This window comes from Paroedura picta, chromosome 9, assembly GCF_049243985.1.
Source record: "Paroedura picta isolate Pp20150507F chromosome 9, Ppicta_v3.0, whole genome shotgun sequence".
NCBI classification, from domain to species: domain Eukaryota; kingdom Metazoa; phylum Chordata; class Lepidosauria; order Squamata; family Gekkonidae; genus Paroedura; species Paroedura picta.
This window is the reverse complement of record NC_135377.1, coordinates 43125824-43147600: the sequence shown is the minus strand read 5'-3', so window position 1 is coordinate 43147600 and position 21777 is coordinate 43125824. Positions and strand designations below refer to the sequence as shown.

The window sequence follows — 21777 nt, the reverse complement described above, 5'->3', positions numbered from 1 at the left end:
TCTGGGTAGAAATATGTAACTTTTTTTTAAAGCACAAACACAAAGCACCAGTGCTTGGGAATTCTTAAACAGACCCTTGTTTCTAAGGTAAAAAAAATGTATTAAGAAAAGTGTGGGCTACAGTTATTTATCCATTTAGTTACCCATTAACACAAAATAGGTTTGCATGAAAACTGTCAACATAACTCCAAAGGCAGCTTCTTTTTTACCTTTTCTGTATTTTCTGGCTCAGCAACTAGTTTCACTGCTACTTCCCACTGTTCCTGGGTTTCTTTGTCTTTAGCATATAGTAGGAATCTAGTAGGCTCTGGAGAAAGCTGAAAGCTTCTGGCTGCATATACCACACCATCTTTACCCACTCTAAAATCTGCTGGTGCACTGCTTTCAAAATGGACTTTTCTGCTTCCTTCACAGCTTCGAAACTGTACTGCAAATACACAAAATACAGAGAATCAAAAAGCGAATTTTAAAAGAACATTCCTATTCAAACTAACTTTCTGTTGCAATTAGGTCAAGACTAGAATTCTGCTATATTAAGAGACTGTTTCCAAGGATAAAATAAAACTTGCAGCCTTTTATCATTATATAAGGGTTTAAAAATAAATTTATCACTTCAACTCACAAACTAAAAAATGGGCATATGGATAAAACCTTCTCATTAAGAAAAAACTCGATTGCTTTTTAGTCATCATCTATAACTTCCGAAAGTGTTGACTTAATGGGAATTATATAAAATACTCTTCTGGATTTCTCATTCTTTTCAAGAGGTTATTTAAAAGACCTAGTTCTTTCGATCTGAGTCAAGAACACACACACACACACACATACACGGTTCTCCCCAATTAAAGAAAATCAAACAAAAACTGAGATAATCTCTTTCAATGGGATTTACTCCAGTACAATTTAAAGATTGACATTAATCCAGATCTTTGCATATCTCTGCAAACTTTATACATTACATAACAACAGCTCTATGAATAAACACCAAATAATTCATAACACAAATATGATCAAATGATTAACATGCAGAGTGACCGCAAAGCTCATGGATTTACAATTACAATTCTAGACAGTGATCCATGACACTAGCAAAATGTCTGTCAGTTTTAATGTGTATGTGTGAATCCCAGAAATCACACTCTTCCAACTGTCCCAGGTTAGGACTTAAAGCACCTGTATGACTTCAACTGAATTTCTGACTTTTTCATTCTTTGAACTTTTCAGTAGCCAAAGAAGGTTGCCATTAAGTCTAAGGAAAAGTTAGGAAAAGCTGATGTTAGAAGAACAAGCTTAAAGACCTTCAAAGGATCCAGGCCCTTGACAGCTCAACACTTTGTGTTGACAAAGCAGCAATTTGTGGCATAATTCTGGAATGAATCAAGACATAACAAAATCCCAAGGCCAGACTATATGTTACTGATAAAACCTTGTGAGGTGGATCACAGAAGTAGTCACAAAGAACATTGTGTTTACTGTCTCATGAACTGTTTTTTGTTTTAAAGAGAATCACTTATGTCGGGTGGCATATCTAACTTAAAATAGAAAACTGTAAGGTCAGTTCACTGATGAAATAGGCTACTTAACAAGGTTGGGAAGCAGTGACTAGATCGTTTACATAAAATATATGCTGCCTTAGGGTAGCTGCTTCGATTTATGACCCGTGATTTCACATCTCCCACAATGGACGGGGCTGTTATGAATCTGAACAAATGTTCCTTGGATCAATAAACCATAGCTCTATATTGAGCTGAGGCTTTTAAGTTTCGTTTTCACTTCTACACTTCAATTTTTCAGTTTCTTTTTACCCACCCCCAGAAAAGTTTGACATTCCATACACACACACACACGCGCGCGCGCACAATCATTCATTCATTCATTCATTCATTCATTCATTCATTCATTCATTCATTCATTCATTCATTCAATAATTCCATTTACAGCCCACCACTTCCACACAGTGGCTTGTCGCAGGTAACAGCAACAACCCACAATAAAATCCCCCTAAAACAATAAAACCAGATAAAACCCCACCCTTGGCAGCAGTTAAAAAACCCTCTCCCAGCTGCATAGGCTTCTTAACAATGCCTCAAGGGGAACAGCATTAGGGGTAGCCTGATGATCTGGCTGGCTTAGGGAGCAGCCCAGACTTTCATTGCACTGACCTCAACCAAAGACCTGGTAGAAGAACCACATTTTACAGGCCCTGCGAAACTGGGAAGGTTCAGTCAGGGCCCTCAGCTGTCCCGGGAGCTCATTCCACCAGGTTGGGTTCAGGACCAAAAAGGCCCTGGCCCTGGTCGAGGCCAGGTCAACTTCCTTTGGGCCAGGGATCTTCAACAGATTTGCAACAGCAGAGCAAAGTTCCCCGGGGGGGGGGGGGATAAGGAGATATGTGGGCCCGCAGATAAGTTGGGTCCATATTGCACATGGCCTTAAGGGTTAACAGCAGAACCTTGAAGCTGATCTGGGCTGCAACCGGTAACCGATGCAGCTGCCTCAGCTATGGATCTCCAAGGAATTCCTGTGAAGACCCAAGCAGCTGCATTCTATACCAGCTGCAATTTCCAGGTCAGGGACAAGGGTAGGTCCACGTAGAGCGAGTTACAGAAATCTAATCTGGAGGTGACAGTTGCATGGATCATTATAGCCAAGCAATCTGAGGACAGATAGGTCACTGTGTAGTAGCCTCTCCTGGTGCAGGCAGGACAAGGCTCTGTGCACTACTCCTGTGACTTGGGCCTCCATTGAAAGGGAGATGCTCAGGATATGCCCAAATTTCTGGCCTAGCGTGAGATGTTGAACTGCACCCCTGCCAGAGTGGGTAGGCACGCTTCTTGATCTGTCATTTTCCTACCCAGCCACAGGGCCTAAATCTTGGAGGGGCTGAGTTTCAGGAGACTCTGCTCTAACTATTGAGCTAAGGCTTCTAAACATCTGGCAAATGTATATGGTGGTGGTGGGGAGTCCAGGCAGCTATCCATAGGAGATAGGGCTGGGTATCATCTGCATACTGGTGACATCCCAGCCTATAACTTGAGACCAGCTGGGACACAGGGTGCTTGAAGATGCTGAACAATGTGGGAGAGAGAACAGCTCCCTGCAGAAGGGAGTTGATGGATGTGACAACTCTTCCTCCACTACCACCCACTGTATCCAGCTTCCGAGAAAGGAGCATAACTGTTATTAAGGATGCCCTTTGTTTTTGTTTTTAAGGATTCAGGTAGCTAACACAGTCCCTGAGCTTATTCATCTAGCTTGGTAAATTCTATGGGTGCACAAAAGTTTAGCTAAAGTCCCTGAAGGTTTTATTAATCTTTCATTTGCCTCTAACACATGAAAATAATAGCCCTCAAATAGTCCTCTCCAGCCCTGCCTGTAGTATTAAGGTGTGCACTAATAGTTCTAGCTCCTCCCATTGCAGATATATGCCTCTTCCTTTATATTTCAGCAATGGAAGATGCTGGAGACTCACTTAAAAAAACAAAAGAAAAAAAAAGAAATCTGAGAATTCCCATCCACATATTGATATAAATTGCCCATATAAAAATATAAAAGAATTCCTTTGTTGACAGAGGGGAAAAATAACCAGCATGACAGTCAGTTCTCATCCAGGAGGTTGCCAGTCTTCTTCCACTTGTGAGGTTGGGTTCTACAACCACCAAAGTTGGTAACAAGAAGAAATCTTCAGTAGGGGTAATGCCATCATGGTGATTTATGGGCTAGTTCAGTCTTTCCCTTGTTAAATCTGAAGGACCACGTCTACCTGAGGAGGCCAGGTCTACCTGATGAACATCAGTTAGTCAAAACTCATTTCTCTTTAAATTGGGAGACAAACCTAACAGCTACTTCCTGGGAAGTTTCCTCTTTCTCCATACCCACTGCTGTGACTTCTTAAAACCCCAAAACACTCCCCAAATACTGGGAGATAAATTTCCATTACTTCTGGAACATCAAAGACTGTTTTGGGTCATTTGGGGTATCTCTGAGACAACTCAAAACAACTGTTTTTGGGTATAATTTATGCTCAGACACACCTAATGCACACCTCCATCAGATATATCTTAGGGAAAGGCATTAAACAAATAAAGAAAGGAATGAAGACTGTTAGCTCAATCTAGAGGATTATCTGTTTTAGACAGACTATAAGAATGCACAGCCCCTTTGTTTTAAAGGCTCCGAAGCTTCCCTGATGGTTGTTTATGCACTAGCTCAGCGGTTCGCAACCTTACCTTTGCTACGACCCCAACTTTGGCGGCGGCAGTAGTTCACGTGTGTGGGTGGCATGCACGCATGCACACAATATTTGAGATGGCATGGAGGCGACCATTGCCATGGCTCTGCCGCCTTTGCGGGCCTTTGCAGCAGCCAGCAACCTGGCAACCCTGGGGAAGGGGCCAAGTGACCCCAAATAGGATTGTGACCCCAAGGTTGAGAACCACTGCACTAGCTGAGGGACAGCACATTTCCGGAATCATTAAAACCACTAGGTGCCAAGTCTGTTGCATTTAGTAATACAACAGGCGCTAGATTAGGAGGGGTGGGGGTGGAAGAACTCTGTGGACAACCTCTCCCCAGCTGTTTGGGAACTCACCCGCGGGGACAGCTCTGACACAGCTGAGATCTGCAGCCTCCAAGCTTCAGAAGGAAGTGGAAGGAGGAAAGAATGATCAGGGGTGAGGCAAGGAAGATGATTGGCTGGCCGCTGGACAGACAGGCAAGCCAATTGGAGGAGGAGGCACTCAGGGGCTGACAATGGGTGTTAAGCGCTGAGTGGCACTTAAGCCATGAGATACACTCCTCCTTCAAGCCATACCAGATATATATTATGTGGAACAGATTAGTTCTGCACACTTTAGGATTAGTGAAGAGCAGTGAAACCCTTTGCTTACCTGTTGGCCCACTGCAAATTTCAATGCAAAAATAAAAAGTAATGAAAATTCAGCTCTGCTCTATATGTATCTCCTTCAAGTTGCACACCTATCTGTGGCTTTTCCCATGATCTCTTGTGACCAATGTGCAAAACAGAAGAATCTTAACAATAAATTTTACAAATGGCAGATTCGAAAGACATTGTTTAATTGAAAATCAAATATAAATACAAAAATCAGTTCTAAGTACACAGCATGAGATAGGTTCCCCTTCTTCTTCTCCGTCTTATATAATGTATGAACTAACTACCCACATGTACGTTCTATATTAAGTTGCATAATGTAAAGGATCATTTACACAACCTATAATTGGATAATTCCAAGTTTATAAACTGGCCCTCATAAGAAAAGCATTAAAAAAAACCCCTTAAACCCTCTCTCCATTTGGCGGAATATCTAAAAATGAAAGCTGGTATCTTCCTCATTGATATTCTTTCTTCAGGCAAGTGAATACTATGAAATTCAATGAAAATGGCTTTCTTTTGACAGCCCCTTGCTGTGACTGTAAAAAATTGTCAGTGCTCTGGCAGAATTATTCTACTGCGCAAAGACTACATATTAAAAATTATAGTGATATGTATAACTAGCCATAATTAAATTACCCAAACAGCATACATATTTTGCTATAGGTATTTTTTTTAATTCCACAACTTGGCTATTAGATTTGCAAACATGATTCTGATCAGTTAGTTTAATTTGTTTCTACACTCCAAAGGAGAAAGAATAGTTATCAGTTTTCAATTAGTATTATCAGTCACATTTCGCAGAAACATTAACGAGAACTTTTTCTCAAAAAATAAATTTCTAATATTAACATTTTATTCATTTAAAACATTTCTATGCTGTCTTCCTCCTTTCCTTCCTCTGCTGGCTTATATTACCAACTCTGTAGGTCAGATGGAAGATGGTTTGGAGGATGGAGAGATATGTTAGTTGCTGACAATTAATTGTTAATGTTAATAGTTTATGTTGTTTTAATTGTTTTATTGATTGTTTTATCTTACTGTTGTGAACCACCCCAATCTCATTCATGGAGAGGGCATGGTATCCAAGCTAAATAATAATAACAATAATTATTATTATAATATGTTCCCTATAACCTACTCCAGTATACATTCTGTTTTTGCATTCTATAGCAATAGTAGCTTCTGAACCAACTTGAGTGGTAGCTCCATGCAGAGCAACTACAGTAATCTAATCTTGATATTACCAGGGCACGCACCAAGGTTGCAAGATCTGTCCTAGGAAGTGCTGTCCCTGAGGTCACCAAAGCTGGTGAAAGACTCCCACATCTAGCACTTGTTTATATAATATGAGTCCTGGGTTCAGCAAAACCCTTAAGCCAGTCTTTCCCAACTTTTTTACCATTGAGAAACCCCTGAAACATTCTTCAGGCTTGGAGAAAACTTGGAAGTGATGTCAGCAGGCCACATATCCCTGCCATGCCCCCAGAAGTTACATGTCATCAGAAGTGACATCAGCCAGACACTCCCACCAGATGTGACATCACACTCCATCACCCCTCCCCTCCCCCATGCCAGAAACAGCCCAGTGGCATACTCTGCTGGGCCAGGAAGAGGCCTGGGACAGACATCCACTGCTTGATCGCCCTCTGCTACTCCCCCAAAGCAGTTAAAAAAGAGTACTTATCTCTTTGGACTCCAGTCACTACCATGTGTGACAGGCCTTTGCCAGAAAGGATTTTATATTATATATAAATTAATTAACTCTCACAGAACCTATCAGAATCATGTAGGCCAGAGGGCAAAGGGTGGAGCAGTAGTCCTCTTGCACCATAGTCTGAAACCTGTCTAAGGCTGAAATGAAACCACTGCAGATCCCAACTCCAAAACCTGGTGCAGTCCCATATAAAATGAAAAAGAATGTACAGAATATCTATATGAACTTCTTTTCAGAAGAAAATCAGTATGTATCAACACAGGCTAATTTTTTTCTGACCAAAAATCTATGGAATGGACCTATTCCTAAGTGTCCCACTACCCTTGGAACCAAAGGGAACAGTAAGTCTGTCACTTTTACAACCAGAATATAATATTAATAATTGGAAGGGGGGAAAAAACACAAGCACTTACTAGTGCATTCATATATAAAAGATGCTGTTGTCTACCTTTATACAAAATTCTATTCATTCCTATATGAAAACATGTGTGCTGAGGTATAAAGTACAAAAACCAATGTAAGAAGCATGCAATCTCATTTAGAGTACACTAGAGAACTAAACTATTTACATTAATATCTTATGATATGAATAATTCATAACAGTTATACAATTCCTCTCTAATCTCACATACTTTACCAGTAATCTTCAATTAACCAACTTCATTTATCAGGCAATTAACGTATATGTCGAGCAGCTCTATTATCATGTCATATCTCAAGCTCATATTTTACTCTTTTGGTCTACTCAACAGCATTTCCCCCTCTTTTCCTAGTAGTCCCCAACATCTCATGCAAAATGCTCGGGACGGGGGTGGTGGTGGAAAAAGAGTGTCCTTTTCTAAAAAGCTCCATGTGTATTACCATGTACGGTAGTCAATTACTATGGAATTAGGACCATACAAGTTCTGATGTTCTCTTGGCAACTCATGTGTATGTATGGGTTTGTGTCCTTGCACTGAAAAAGCCACCTAGCATGATACTGAACACCTAGATACAAAATATCCTTGAAATCGATTATCAAGCATACTGAAGGGGTAGAAACATAATGGGCACAACACTGAGGAGAATTCATTCACGGGCTTTCCTAAAACATCTAATTCCATGGAAACAGCAGTCCTAAATGCCAAACATGTGGTAGACATCTTTCACAATGGAAATTGCATTGCAAACTACATTGTCCCAATTGTCAAGTATAGGATGCTGTTAGTTGGGCAAGTAAGCACCTATATGGATAGTGTTATGCCAGATAAACAGCTCAGTTGTAATAATACAATGAGAAGGACAATAATTACAAAATTGTATTAATGGATTTCCTGGTGATGGTTGGGGAATAGATGAGAAAGTAGGAAATGATACAAGAAAGAAAAGGTGAATACTGAAGAGATGGTGGCATCTTGTAATGAACTGAATGTGAAAGAAAAGGGAATTGGAAATGTATAGGATTATCCCATCTGTTCAGGTCTAGGAAAAGGAAGGTAACATCAGCAGTGAAAGAGAAGACTTTGAATGATAGAAAGAAGAATTCAGTCTTCGCCATGAACATTTTGAATCAACAATGGAATTTCATGCAGAAATATATATATAGACAAAAAAAAATAGGATTTTACAGAACATGAAATGTCAAGGTTTTGAAGCAAAACAGTTTATCAGTTTCCATAATAAATTAGTTGAAATCCTGATAACAAATACACAATCCACAGAGTTAGTGTACAGAACATAATCCCAAACTTTACACTATCAAAGAGGTCAGGGGAACAAGGAATAAACCCAAAATAGACAGAATGCTCCTTTACTAAGTCAAAAGGCATTTTTTTCGAAAACTACAGTGAACAACAGGAAACTGAAAACATACAATACAGAAAATTCTGATGTAAACTTTTAAAGGAATTTTCGGCATTTTATGTGCTATATTTGTGTTTGCCACAGTAGTTTTTTACAGAAGCTAGTGATCGATCCTATTCATAAGGTATATGAAGTGCACTTGAATCAGAAAAAAACAAAACAATTTAATATACTGAATCACATTTAATTGTAGGTCAGAGGCTGTGAACGGGGCAGTTTGAAGAATCATTGTCATTCAACTTCTGGTAACCCTCTTTACAGAAATCATAAAAAAGAATGTCCTTTCTTCCACAGTTTTAAAATCCCTTTGGCATTCGTGCAATAAAATGTCAGACTTCTTTTAAAATTACCAAGGCACTTGACTAAGGGAATAGACATTTGTTTAACCAACAAAATAGATTGTTTATGGGCACAATCATTGATCTAGACAAATCAAGATGAAATACAAAACATTATTTAGCTTAAAACTCCTGGGGAGCACTGTATCTCACATCCCACATAAATGGAAAAAACTCACACAACATACATGCACAACCCCTGAATTGCTCCTGTCTTGCTGTAGCTGCCCCCACCCCCCAAAGCCAAATACTTTGCTGTTACTAAGTTCCCAATCCTCAGATATAGCTTTTGGAGGCCACAGAGTGATAACCAGAGAACTGTGTGTATATAAATAATGATCTATTCTATGGCTGAAGCTTGCTAAAGGTTTACCAGAACCAAATCACAGTATATTCTCACAGGATTCTGAAACCATTTTTGGCATAGTTTCTGCAATTTCAATTTGTTTATCAAATCCATTCTCCATAATCTTGTGAGTGCTGTGTTAATTGGACACGTAAATAAGTAAAATAAATGCACAAAAAAGTCTTCTATGTAAAATAGAGAACTTGCTGATTAGGCAGAAATTTGCATAGAAAAGTAGAGAACAGAAAAGTAAAAGTGGATAATTTTATTTTCAGTTCTTTATGTTCTTTTTGTTACAAAAAGAAACTGTGAAATCTTGATGTTAAAACATACCTCACAGCCAACATTTTAAAAAGGCTACCACATTTCATGCTATTTTCTATCCTCCCAGAGCAAATTAAAATAGCATAAATGGTTTGTTTTTAAATAGACCTGCAAAGGAAAATACTATCACAAGGATGTTCAGTGCTCATATTCACAGTGCAAGTCATTTACACATCTTTACTAAAACATGCCACCTAGTTTCAATTCCCATAATCCTCTTTGCTTATTGAACTAAGTCATTGCAGGCATACCGGAAAGGGGTGGGGGGTGGGGAACGGGATAAAGTTCTATTTAATAGAATTGCCTATGCAGCTTTACAAAACAGGAATAGTGGCTGTCAGCAAAACACAGATTTGGACTCTCAAACACAACCCAAATTACATCTGATTCACTGATCCTTTTCAATTCTTGCCCCTACCACTCACTGACACAAATTCTTCCTGAGCACTGACATTTCTTTTGTCTGCATTCCAGTGGAAAAATGTAACAGAATGGAGTATGCATCTAAGGGGAAAAGATAATGGTTGTATTTAGATGAATGGTTTTGTTTTCCAATATACAGTGTAGAGGTCTGCAGTCTTATTTATGGTATTCAGATTATTTAACAGATAAGATAGAAGACAGCTAGCAAATATAAATCTGTATACTCTTGCTTAATTTCACCAGAACATTTTTTTCTAAAGCACTAAGTGCAATTTCAGTCACATTAGCAATGCAGACAGAAGTGCTTCTCCAACATACGATTCTATCTAGAAATGATGAAAGGATTAAATGTGAATGCTATGTACCAACAGTGCACCAAATCCAGACACGTAATTAAACGAAACAGTCAGCGTCCAGTGCTCAAGAGAACTCATGTAGCTCTGCTCACATATGGTTAAAGGACCCATCAATGTTTGAAAGCTCCAGATCCATGTTACCATGAATAGCGTTTAATAAAATCAAAGACAATTTTTATCTTTTAGTATGTTACTAATCTATACAGGTCTGAGAGTAATTCAATACAATTTCAAATATTTTTTCAATGTGGCCTAAGTATTTTTTATATTAAAAGTTCATATTCTGTACATACATGGAAATAAAGCTCAGTAAACAGTTGTAGTTTTTTCCCCTCATGCCAAAGGATTTTTTTTCAAAATGATATTGAAACTGCTTCATACCAGGCTCGGTGCTAAAGAATTATATGGGCCCTCTTTTGTGAGTTGTCCTGGAATATATCCCACTCTGGCCAGCAGTAGTCAGTATGCGTAGTAGAACAAAACAAGTATGCTCCACAAAACAGGTATGGGGGGACAAACAGCACGGACATACAGAGTGAAAATATTAAGGAAGAACCAAAACATGTGAGAAATTAAAACAGATAGTAGATTTTCATTTGGGAGCTCTAGAGATTAGAATTTCTTGCTGTCACTTCTGCTGTAGGAAGCAGAAAAAGAGATGTGCCTTTCTCCTATCAATGCAGTAAATTAGAAAGTGATCATGATTCTAGATTGTTATAAGAGGGATCACCTAACAGTCAGGATACTATCCCTACAGATAGGCATGAATTGGCCAAATTAATGATGAACTTTAGTTTTAGATTATGGCCATCCTTATCTCCCCTCAAGTAAGAACAATGTTTACTGTGCGCTCTACCTACACCTTACAAACCAGGGTACATGTCAAATCAAGTGTGTAATTTTTTTCCAATTTATTAACAGGGTTTTTAATTTTATATGTAGATAAGAAATCTATAATAACAGCAACATTATGAGACAGCAATATCAATAGGCTAGATATGCTTAGAACTGGATACATGGGAAGATATAAATAAAAATAATGAAATCTGAAGATTATTTTATCAGTCCGTTGGCTGGTGAATAAAACTAGTTGAAGTGGCAGCTTTATGTTATCTAGACAACCTTTATAGAATTTTTCATTACATGCTCACTCAGATATCTACCTTGGCAATCAAATATTATCCAGTAAATTCATGCACACAAGGGCAGTAGGCTTCACACTAAAATACCCTTTCAAAAGTTCACCATTTCTAATATGTTAATGCCCTGACACTTAAAAAGAGGAACAAAGGACACATAACAGAAGAGTTCTGAAGACTACAGCTAGATTTTTCTATCAACTGACTGAAGCAGGGAAGTTATTCTTTAATAATATGGTGAAATGGTCAGAGTCACTTAAAATGTTACATTTAAAGGAATACTTTAAATGAGTAAAGGACTGAATAACTAATAACTATTCAGTGTCCCACTTAACACCTTTATGTGACATCCATGGACCTATTTTATTCAGCTGATACAGACTTTTGTGTAAGCTGGCATATACCAATACAGACAAACACCTCTTTTAAACAATAGGAACTCCATAGCAACATCATTACTACAGTAAGAGCAGCCATTTCTGGATCTCTATAAGAGGACATCCCCAATAAGCAAAGGAGTTCAAAAGGGATGTATCTTAGCGCCCTTACTTTTTAATCTGTTTCTCAATAATATCATCAAAAGCCACTGTCACCTGGCTCAAATAAAATTTCCACTTTTTGTATGCAGATGAGACAATTTATTGTCCCTTATTCAAGTAGGGCTTTGGGGGCTGTTGTTCAAGCTTTGCGACTTCTATTTATTTATTTATTTTATTTATCATACTTCTATACCACCCTCCCCGGAGGCTCAGGGCGGTCTTCTGTAAAGAAGAATCCCTAAGGATTACCTATGCCAAGATAAGGGAGATGGTCTTTGGATAAAAGCCCCAGAAATTCCAGTGGTCCAGTGACAGTACACCTATTGATCAATATAGGAATTTCAGGTATCTTGGAGTTACCTTGAAGAAGATGCTGCCTTTCTCTACCCGAAGGAGTCTCAAAGCGGCTTGCATTCACCTTCCCTTTCCTCTCCCCACAACACCCTGACAGATTATGAATGGCAGCAGCTGCCGCCATACCAGTGCACCGAGGTAAAAAGCCCTGCCGTCCCTCTAGCACGCACGGGGGTGGGGCATCCCGGGTGCACACTGCCCGCTGCGGCACAATGGCCCCGCGCACACAACACGGGGCCAGGAGTGCAGGTAAGCTGCGGCAGCGGCTGGGGGGGGGAATCGCAGGCACAGGCCCCCGATGCAGGATTGTGGGGAGCAGCATGCTGCTCTCCCACCATAGTGGGGGTGGGCGCCCCTGTCAGTTCCATGGAGTCAGCAGGGGCGAGAAGCGTCCCTGTAGGGACGGTGTAAGTCGGGGGAGGAGCCAGGCCAAAAACCTGGCTCCTCCGATTATGCATGGGGTTTGGTCGGGCTGACCCTCAGCTGCACCTCCCAGGACTTCCATTAACTTGGGTCTTCCAAGGGTCTGGGCCATGGCTGGCGTCGGTGTGCATAACCGAGTATTTTTCCTGATGCCCTGCCGCTGCCAGCACAGGTGTTCTGGCCCGTGCATAATCGGTCCCTGTGAGGTAGGTGAGGCTGAGAGAGCCCTCGTTCAGAACAGCTTTATCAGTGCTGTGACAATCCCAAGATCACCGAGCTGGTTGCATGTGGGGGAGTGCAGAATCAAACCTGGCTCATCAGATTAGAAGTCCACACTCCTAACCACTATACCAAGCCGGCTCTTGCTTCTGTGAAACACTCTTGGAAGGTCCACTTGGAAACTGTAAAACACATTGTTCTTTCAGACCTTGAGGGCCATTCTAAAATTATGTCTCATCAAAAGTTTTTTTTTTAAACTGATCCTATTCTGAAATTGTATCAGAGCAAGACCATATCTCAAATTTTACAGTGAGTATTATTAATTTGGAGCCAGAATTATGTAATGAGCAACCTGGAAACTTTTCAAAATCTTTAAAAAAAATCCTAGCTCCGACTAAGGGTATTTCAGATGCCTTGATATAGGCTGAATTTGACTTTCCTTCAGAAAGGGCTTGGGTTGATATTGCTCCCAACTCTCAAAGCAATGTTTCACCCTTGTCCAGATTGATAGAACCTGGGCTAAAAAAATAGTATTGCTAATTGATATTCTTTTCTAGTTGACTCCCAGAGTATTCCCCCAGTTAGCGCCAAACTCCGTGAATGGCACCTTTGATGGATAGGTATACAATATGATGATGATGTTAGCCATTCAGTTGAGTCTTGGTGATCCTATGGCACAACTGTTGTTGCTGTTTCTTATCTTGCACCACTTCTTTCATTTGTGGAATGTTCTGGCCAGTGTCCATTTTGAACGTATCTAACCGCTGCGTTGTCAGTATGGTTTCCTTTTTCCACTTACCAATCCTAGCATAACTGCTTTCTCCAATGAGTTGGATCACATGATATGGCCAAAGCACGTGAGCTGGAGTTTCATGATTTTGTCTACCAATGATAGATTTATGTGCTGTCCTTGTTTGTGACTTTTGCGGTCAACAGAACCCGCAGAAGCCTTCTCCAACACTAGAGTTCAAACCAATGGATTCTTCTCTTATCTGATTTTTTCAATGTCCAACTTTCATAACCATAAGCGTCTATTGGAAATATGATAGAGCTAACTAATCTACATTTGGTAATCAGGCTTATGTCCTTGCTTTTCATACAACAGACTAACAGACTCCATATTCTTTTCCAGGTACACATGGCTCACAGTGAATCACAAGCCCATTATTTGTCTAATTTCACATTTTACAACCTGAGATCAGCCTTTAGAGCCATTCTCTTTCAAACCATACACTCTGCCACGCTAATAGAATGGTACTCATGCAAATGGGTTCCTCAGCATATTTATGTCTGAGGTATGGGAAAGGTTGTAGATCTTCGTCACTACACTGTGCACTCCCTCTATATTGGGAACTCAGCTAAACATTTCTGGTGGCCATTTTAGCCAATCTGACAGCACAATGTCAGCATACACAGCTGAAGATTAATTAATTAATTAATTGGATTTATATAACCGTCACTCTCAGCAAACTGTCTCGCAGCAGTTTACAGATATTTAAAATACAGATCCAATCCATATAACAACAATATCAACAATATAAAACAATCACCCCCATTAAAATATAACTGTCACGCCCCCGCTACCTCCTCCTGAGTTGCCAGAGCAATCGGATCCAGCAGCTGACCCAGATCAGAATGAAGACTCCGGGGAGTCTGATGAGGACCCTGGGGAGGGCTGCTCCAGGCAGCCAGAGAGATCACGGAGACTGGCACATCAACAGCAGGCTGGATCGGATTCCGATGTTTCGATCGAAAGGTGCACGAGACAACATAGGGTGGGGTTGGCAGAATGCCGAAGGGGCCGTCGGTTGCAGGCGAGCTGTCAACTTAGATGTGGCCCAGCTAAAAGTACTTCGGGGGAGGACGGAGTATGTCACCCCCCAGGTGCAGGGAATTAGCTAGGCTGCATTTAGCTGGAATGGCAAAAGGCTTTGTTGTGGAAGCAATTTTATACAGACACCCCTCGGACCGGTTTTGAATTCCTGTACTTCATTTTGACTTCCTTTGGCTCCTGAGACCACTGGCACTGGCTTGACAACTCTTCTTGTACATCGTACTGATTATTACTGGCTTCCCTCGGCTTCTCTGAGCCCGGCACCGGATTCTGACAATGCACTCGGTAAAGTGGACTGGCTTTGTGTAAATATTTGATAACTGGACTCCGACCTTGGCTTGTTTTGACTACTCCCTGTATTGTCCCTGCACTGTGCTGGTTTACCTCCTGGCAACACAGACTGGACTTGACATTGCTCAGGCGAGGCTTTGCAGCCCCGGCTCCTCTGGCACAGCGGCTACGAGAAATGGCCGGCTAGAGCAGCATAATAACTGTAAAACTAGCTGCAAAGTCCATTCATAAGAACGGGCTTTGAAAGGGCTTTGAAAGCCCCCCCCCCCCAAGGCCCTCACATGCTGTCGGCAGCATGTCCCGGCAAGTGCTCTCGCCGCTTCTGCAAAGGGGAGGGAGCACTTGGGAGGCCATAGGGAAGGGAACTTCCTTGCCCTCACCCCCTCCTTCCCTGTGGCCCACCAAGCGCTCCTGCCGCCTCAGGGAGGCGGCGAGAGTGCTTGGCGGGCCCTAAGGAAGGGATCTCCTCCCTACCGCTGTGGCCACTTATCTGGGGGAGCAGCAGAGACTTGCAGACGCGGTGGCTCCAGCAGCCGGGTGCGTCTGTGAGACGAGGGGTGAATAGTCAGTGAGGGAGGGCGGGAGCCACAGGGGCAGGGCCAATCAGGGTGCAGCCAGCTTTGCTGGCCGCACCTTGATTTGGCCCTATTCTAACTCAGGCTGCCGGACTCACTCCTGCCCAAGTTCGGTTTCACAAATATAAAGAGGAACCATGGATAAGGATGGTGGTAATAATTAACAACCAAACTAATTCTCCACACAGGGAACAACTAGGCCAGTCTAAAATCAGGCAGATCTCAAAAAACGGCAATGGTATCAGAAGGGGTCATCTCACAGCTCAGCACAGTCTAAAACTAGCCCCAAACTCCTAAGGGTAGGGGAGGACCCAATATTAGGACCCCAGGATCATCACCTGGCCTCAACCAAACACCTGGTGGAAGAGTTCCCTATTGTAGGACCTGAGGAACTCAGAGAATTCCATCAGGACCCGCAGCACTTCAGCGAGCTCATTCTACCGGGCAGGGGCCAGGACAGAAAAGGCCTATATTGACCTATATTGGAGAGGACAAAGTTGTTTGAGACAAACAAAGCAAAAGCCCCTTGCAACTACTTTCATTATGCTTTGATCCTGGCCCAAATTTCATAGTGACTTGGAATCCAGGAATCTGAAACCAGGGGGTAGAAGACCTTTCTGGGGGTTCAAAATAAATTATCTGACAACGAATAATGAGGAGTGTGGAAGGGAAAGAGGTATGGTAGGTGTGTGTGCATGCATACATTTATATATATTCAAAAAGTGGTATAAAATTAAAACTACTAAGGTGTTAAAACAATCAAATATCAGATAAAACTGCATCTCTGTTAAAATGCAGATAAACACAACACAATACAAATATATATATGATAATGCACAAGGGAAGAAACATGACTGGATGTGAAGTGTTAATAAAAGAGATGCAAATGTTATAGCATCCAACTAAGGATTCCCTTTAGTTATAATGTCAGCACAAATTTAGACATATCTTAAGACATGATGCCAAAGCGATGCTATGTAATTTTGTGTAATATATATTCCAGGTAGCACCCAATCTAAGAAACAGGTTTCTGTAGCTGAAGCTAAATCCGTTTAAATTAACTATCAAAATTTAGTATAGTTCTGAGAAATAAAAAAGGAAATCATCAGACAGTTTGATATATTAGTATGTTTATTTCCTGTGATAAATCAAGTATGTTTTTAGGGGGTGTGGGGTCTGGACTTTCCAGTAGCCTTAGCTAAATGAAAAATTCAAAACACTAAACCTGATATTTGATCAGAGCTAGTTTGAGAAAGGAGAAGAAAGTGGCAAGGGCCTTGATTCATCCTAGAACTAAAAAAAAGCATAATACGTTTGAAGGATCCACTGTAAAGAACAAATTAAATGGATTTGGATCAATCAGATGGAAAATTTAAATCACCCAAAATCAAAATGGAAATCGCATTCAGTGTAGACAGTAGAGATTGAATTGACCTGTGATTGGAATAAAATCTCTGTGCAAATTCAGCCCTAGTCTAGAATATTCATAGAATCATAGAGTTGGAAAGGGTCATACAGGCCATCTAGTCCAACCCCCTGCTCAACGCAGGATCAGCCCAAACTGTGCCACAATATTAATAAACTGTGTGACAATATACTCCTCAAAACGTCAGAAATTGCTTTACTTTAATACGAAAGAATTATAACGCATCTGTTTTAAAATTATTTTATTAAAAGTATTTTATGAGGAATATAATGGTTACAACCTTTATTTCCTGGGGAACATATTTTTCAGGATCAGAATTTTCCCATAACAATGGACATCCTTACAACTGTAGAATAACCCAGTTAATACTGTCTTTTGCTCAGTCAGTTCAGACACAGGATCAGGTTTTATAGACAACAATGATTTTTGTGGGGTTTTCCTACATCCATTGTGTTTGAATGGATTATATCAGGAAATCCTGATGAAATTTTATGAGTACGTCACTACTTGGCTACTGGTAGAGAGAGCAGGTAATAAGTGCTTGCAAGGGCCTTTCTCCTGATAGATATATTTAATATGGTGGCTTCATTTCCCAAAAGACACATTGGTCTCTCTTGCAGAACACTTATATATACTGTCACATATTTTGGAAAACACTGGCCTAACAAAACCCATAAGTTCTAATACCTGCATTTTAGTCACGTTCAGAACATTAAGAAGAGTTGGGTTTTTACACCACTTTTCTCTACCAGAAGGAGTCTCAAAATATCTTACAATCGCCTTCCCTTCTCTCTCCCCACAACAGACACCCTGTGAGGTAGGTGAAGTTGAGAGAGCCCTGATATTACTGCTTGGTCAGAACAGCTTTATCAGTGCTGTGGTGAACCCAAGGTCACCCAGCTGGCTGCATGAGGGGGAGTGGGGAATCAAATCTGTCTTTCCAGATTAGAATTCAGCACTCCTAACCACTACACCAAGAGCCTCTTGTGGCACAGAGTGGTAAGGCAGCCATCTGAAAGCTTTGCCCATGAGGCTGAGAGTTCAATCCCAGCAGCCGGCTCAAGGTTGACTCAGCCTTCCATCCTTCTGAGGTCGGTAAAATGAGTACCTAGCTTGCTGGGGGGTAAACAGTAATGACTGGGGAAGGCACTGGCAAACCCGTATTGAGTCTGCCATGAAAACGCTGGAGGGCGTCACCCCAAGAGTCAGACATGACTCGGTGCTTGCACAGGGGATACCTTTACCTTTTTAACTACTACACCAAGCTGGCACCACTATACCAAGTTGACTGTAAGCTGAGATTCATAGTTCCTTACTGGAAATACTGTATCTGTAAATAAATACATGCTTCTGAACATCTAAATTAAAGATGGAGACTATGACTTACAAGACTACAGAGGTTTACAGTTTTATTAAACACACTACAGAAAATAACTGACTTACAGTGTCACAGTGATTGTTAATGACCATTTTTGCTTCTCACATGTGACAGTCTCATGAGTATCTTGAATTTAACAGAGAATCTTGAAAATCAGGGAAAGAGGACCATGACCTATTGTTACAACTTTTAAAAGTTATTCACATTGGACTCTTCTCACCCAATGTATGAAGTATGGCCCATATTCTAACAGGATGAGATTTACATGTATATACCTTCAACCAGACAGAACAAACTTAGTCACTAAAACAATATTTCAGTTTAGACTGAAACTGCAAAGCTTGAAATGACAACCTGGTATTGAACACTGAGAACCTGAATCAGCACTGGCAGCTAAAACAATTGAACTCTCCCACTGACATTTCAGCAAACCAATGACACCATTTGCATGGCACTCAGAATAAAACTCTTGCCAATTTACTTACTAACAGCCAGGGCTGTGTAATAGTGACTCTACTTAAGTCATTTTTGTACATTCTGATTCTGTGTCTTCCAAACTAGCACCCTAGTGCACAAGCAAAAATTAACAGAGATGTCACACAACAAACTGGAGAATTAGGCTCTATTTGATCATGTGGAAACAAAACACAAGAAGTGCAAATTATCTATCAACCGCTCGGGGAGCGGTATAAATCAAACAGTAAGGCTAAGGGGAGTGGGCTGAGTCTGGGATAGGAAACAGGGGCCAACGATTGGCCCCTTGGCCCTGGACAGACAACAGAGGGGCCAATCAGCCCATCTCCCGCCTGCCTGGATATTACAACAGTTGGGAGGCGAAAAGCTCCTCCCAACCCGCCCCTCCAAACCCAGAGACCCGCTGCCAGTGAACTCGCCGCCCTGTGCGGCGCTCTCAAGAGCCGCCACCGCCGCCTGCTCATCCTCCCCAATGCTGCCTGCTCCTCTATGGGGCCTGGCCTAGCCACGACATGGCGCCAGCCCACCACCACTCCTCCTCTAAGCTGCCGCAGCCTCCTCCTGCCATACAAGCAGCCCAAGGTAAGTGGCCGATGCATCGCCGCTAAGACAGTATGAGGGCCGGGAGCTGGGGTTCCTCCAGCCTGCAGACCGCCCCGCCACCTCTAACACCACTGGGGGGCGGGGGAAGGGCTTCCCGGCCCCCCCTTTCAAAGCCCGCTCTTACAAGCGGGTTTTGAAGCCTAGTATTAACAATGATATACTATGTTCTATTGTCTTAATATTCTATTGTCTAAATTGACTCCGGGGAATGTTAAGGGAGAGGAAGGCATGGAGGATCATTGTCCATGAGGTCGCGATGGGTCGGACACGACTTCGCACCTAACGACAAATGGTCTTAATATTTTTCCTGCGATATTCCCTTTCATTTCATCGTTTTTGTTTCTGTTCTGCTCTTCTAACTCAGCTAGTTACCTTATTACCCATGAGCAAACATGAACAAAACACAGACACACAAAATAAGGTTAGGGGAAAAAGTATCCAGAACCATTTTTCCAGCTCAACTTGGTCCCACTGTACCAAAGTTGCAGATCTACCCTTCTAGTCCCCAATGACAGTTCATGACAATGGGATGATTTACTGAATATGTGAGCAAGAAGTGTATACATTGACAGGTAGCAGGATGAAGAATAGCCAGCATGATTCTGAGCTGAAAAAAAATATGAGGACTAATTTGTCAGGAACCCAATTTTGTCAAGAATCAAAATATAATAATGCATGTCTTCATTGGGAACTGCAAAAAGGCTATATCAAAAAGCCTTTGTTATTATTTGATGGGAGACTACCAAGGAAAATTAGGGTAATGATACAAAGGCAGGCAATGACAAACTACCTCTGAATATCTCTAGCCTAGCTGCCAGACAATCCTACAATCATAAGCTCTCTTGGCTACATGCAAGCCAAATTATACATATTATACATATAGTAAATAATAATAATCTAAGGAAATGGCGAACGGCCATTTGCCTATTTCTCCCCTCCCCCTGGAGATCTTCAGTTCCTCCCCCACACTTTTCCTGGGGGAAAAGTTCACAGTCCCTCAGGATCAGAACGTAGTGGGGGGTAGCTGCAAATGGGAGGAATCTGCAAAAATCATTCCTATTCTTGTATCACTAAAAAGAATATGCCTTTCAAGCATTATAAGAGTGATGTAGCTGATTCAGGTACACTTTAAATGTAATATATTTTCATTGTTAGCAGCTAGACTCCTCTTCACTTTGAGAGGAAGTTTGCCTGCAAACCCTAGCCTACGACTTTCTTATAAAAACAGGAGCCCAATTTCTCTGTGTGTGTTCTCTGGGATTCTTCTCACACTACGTGTGGGCCCACTTTTCTTCAAGTGTGTGTGTATGTTTGTCTTGTATATTCCACGTACACTGTCTGATCTGGCAAGCACTATACTCTCTTCCAGAAGTACTGGTCAATTCTTCCATAAACTTCTCCACATTGTTAAAGCAGCTGTACTTTGATACTTTCCTCATATTCCCCTATCAGACTATCTCAACTCTGTTTTTCTTCTTGTATGTTTTTAATTTGTGAGCAAGTTCAGTAATTTACTTCAATCATTTTTTTCTTAATAATAATCACACCTGTTTTTAATCTGGACTGGTTCATTAAGAATTTCTAGGGAATAATCTTGGTGTACACTGGTAGAGATTCCATTGTTACCATTTTCAAGAGATAAATTCTCCAACTGAATGCTAATTTGGGTAATATAACTGCCAAGTTGGCAAAATCTGAGGATACTGAAATCTGGAGAATAGTTGTGAAAGAGCAGGGCAGCAGTTTTTTCAACTTTAAAAGTGCTAAATTTACAGAAAAATCTGAAATCTAAAAATACATATTGAGGGGTTAATATTGAAATGATAAATGGAGTGCCTGTAATTTTAAGAATGAAAGTGGTCACTGCTGGGCAACCACAGCTTGGTTTAAGGAAGAACTCATTTGGCCAGGCCTAGAACCAAACACCAGGCTACCTGCCACTATGACTCACCTAGGCTTGGCTGCTTGTTGCTGATGACAACCACCACCATATGAAGGCCAGTATGGTGTAGAGCAGTGGTCCGCAACCTTTCTAAGGCTGCGGACTGGTGGTGGTGGGGAGGGCGATTGCGCGGCCGTGCAGCATGCCGCACATGCGTGTTTGCGCCATGCGCAGCAGCAAACGTGCATGCGTGGCACTTCCGCGCATGCACACAAGTGCCACGCATGCGCGTTTGTGACCTGCATCCTTCTCCCCCCCTCCCAGAAAAAGAAGCTTGCCAAGCCACAAGGTAATCGGCCGCTTTTGCAGCCGATTTGCTTGCTGCCTGGGAAGTTTCTTACTG

General features: G+C 41.4%; 1 protein-coding gene across 5 annotated transcripts in view; it reads right to left on the bottom strand.

Annotated features, from left to right (window-relative positions):
• The window catches only part of CDH2 (cadherin 2), a 136663-nt gene that overhangs the window by 42761 nt on the left and 72125 nt on the right, over nt 1-21777 (bottom strand). For all 5 annotated transcript variants that reach the window (XM_077352544.1, XM_077352542.1, XM_077352543.1 and 2 more), the window contains exon 3: nt 210-427. In XM_077352544.1, coding sequence (XP_077208659.1) covers nt 210-427 — 218 coding nt within the window. The remainder of the gene's footprint in view (nt 1-209; nt 428-21777) is intronic.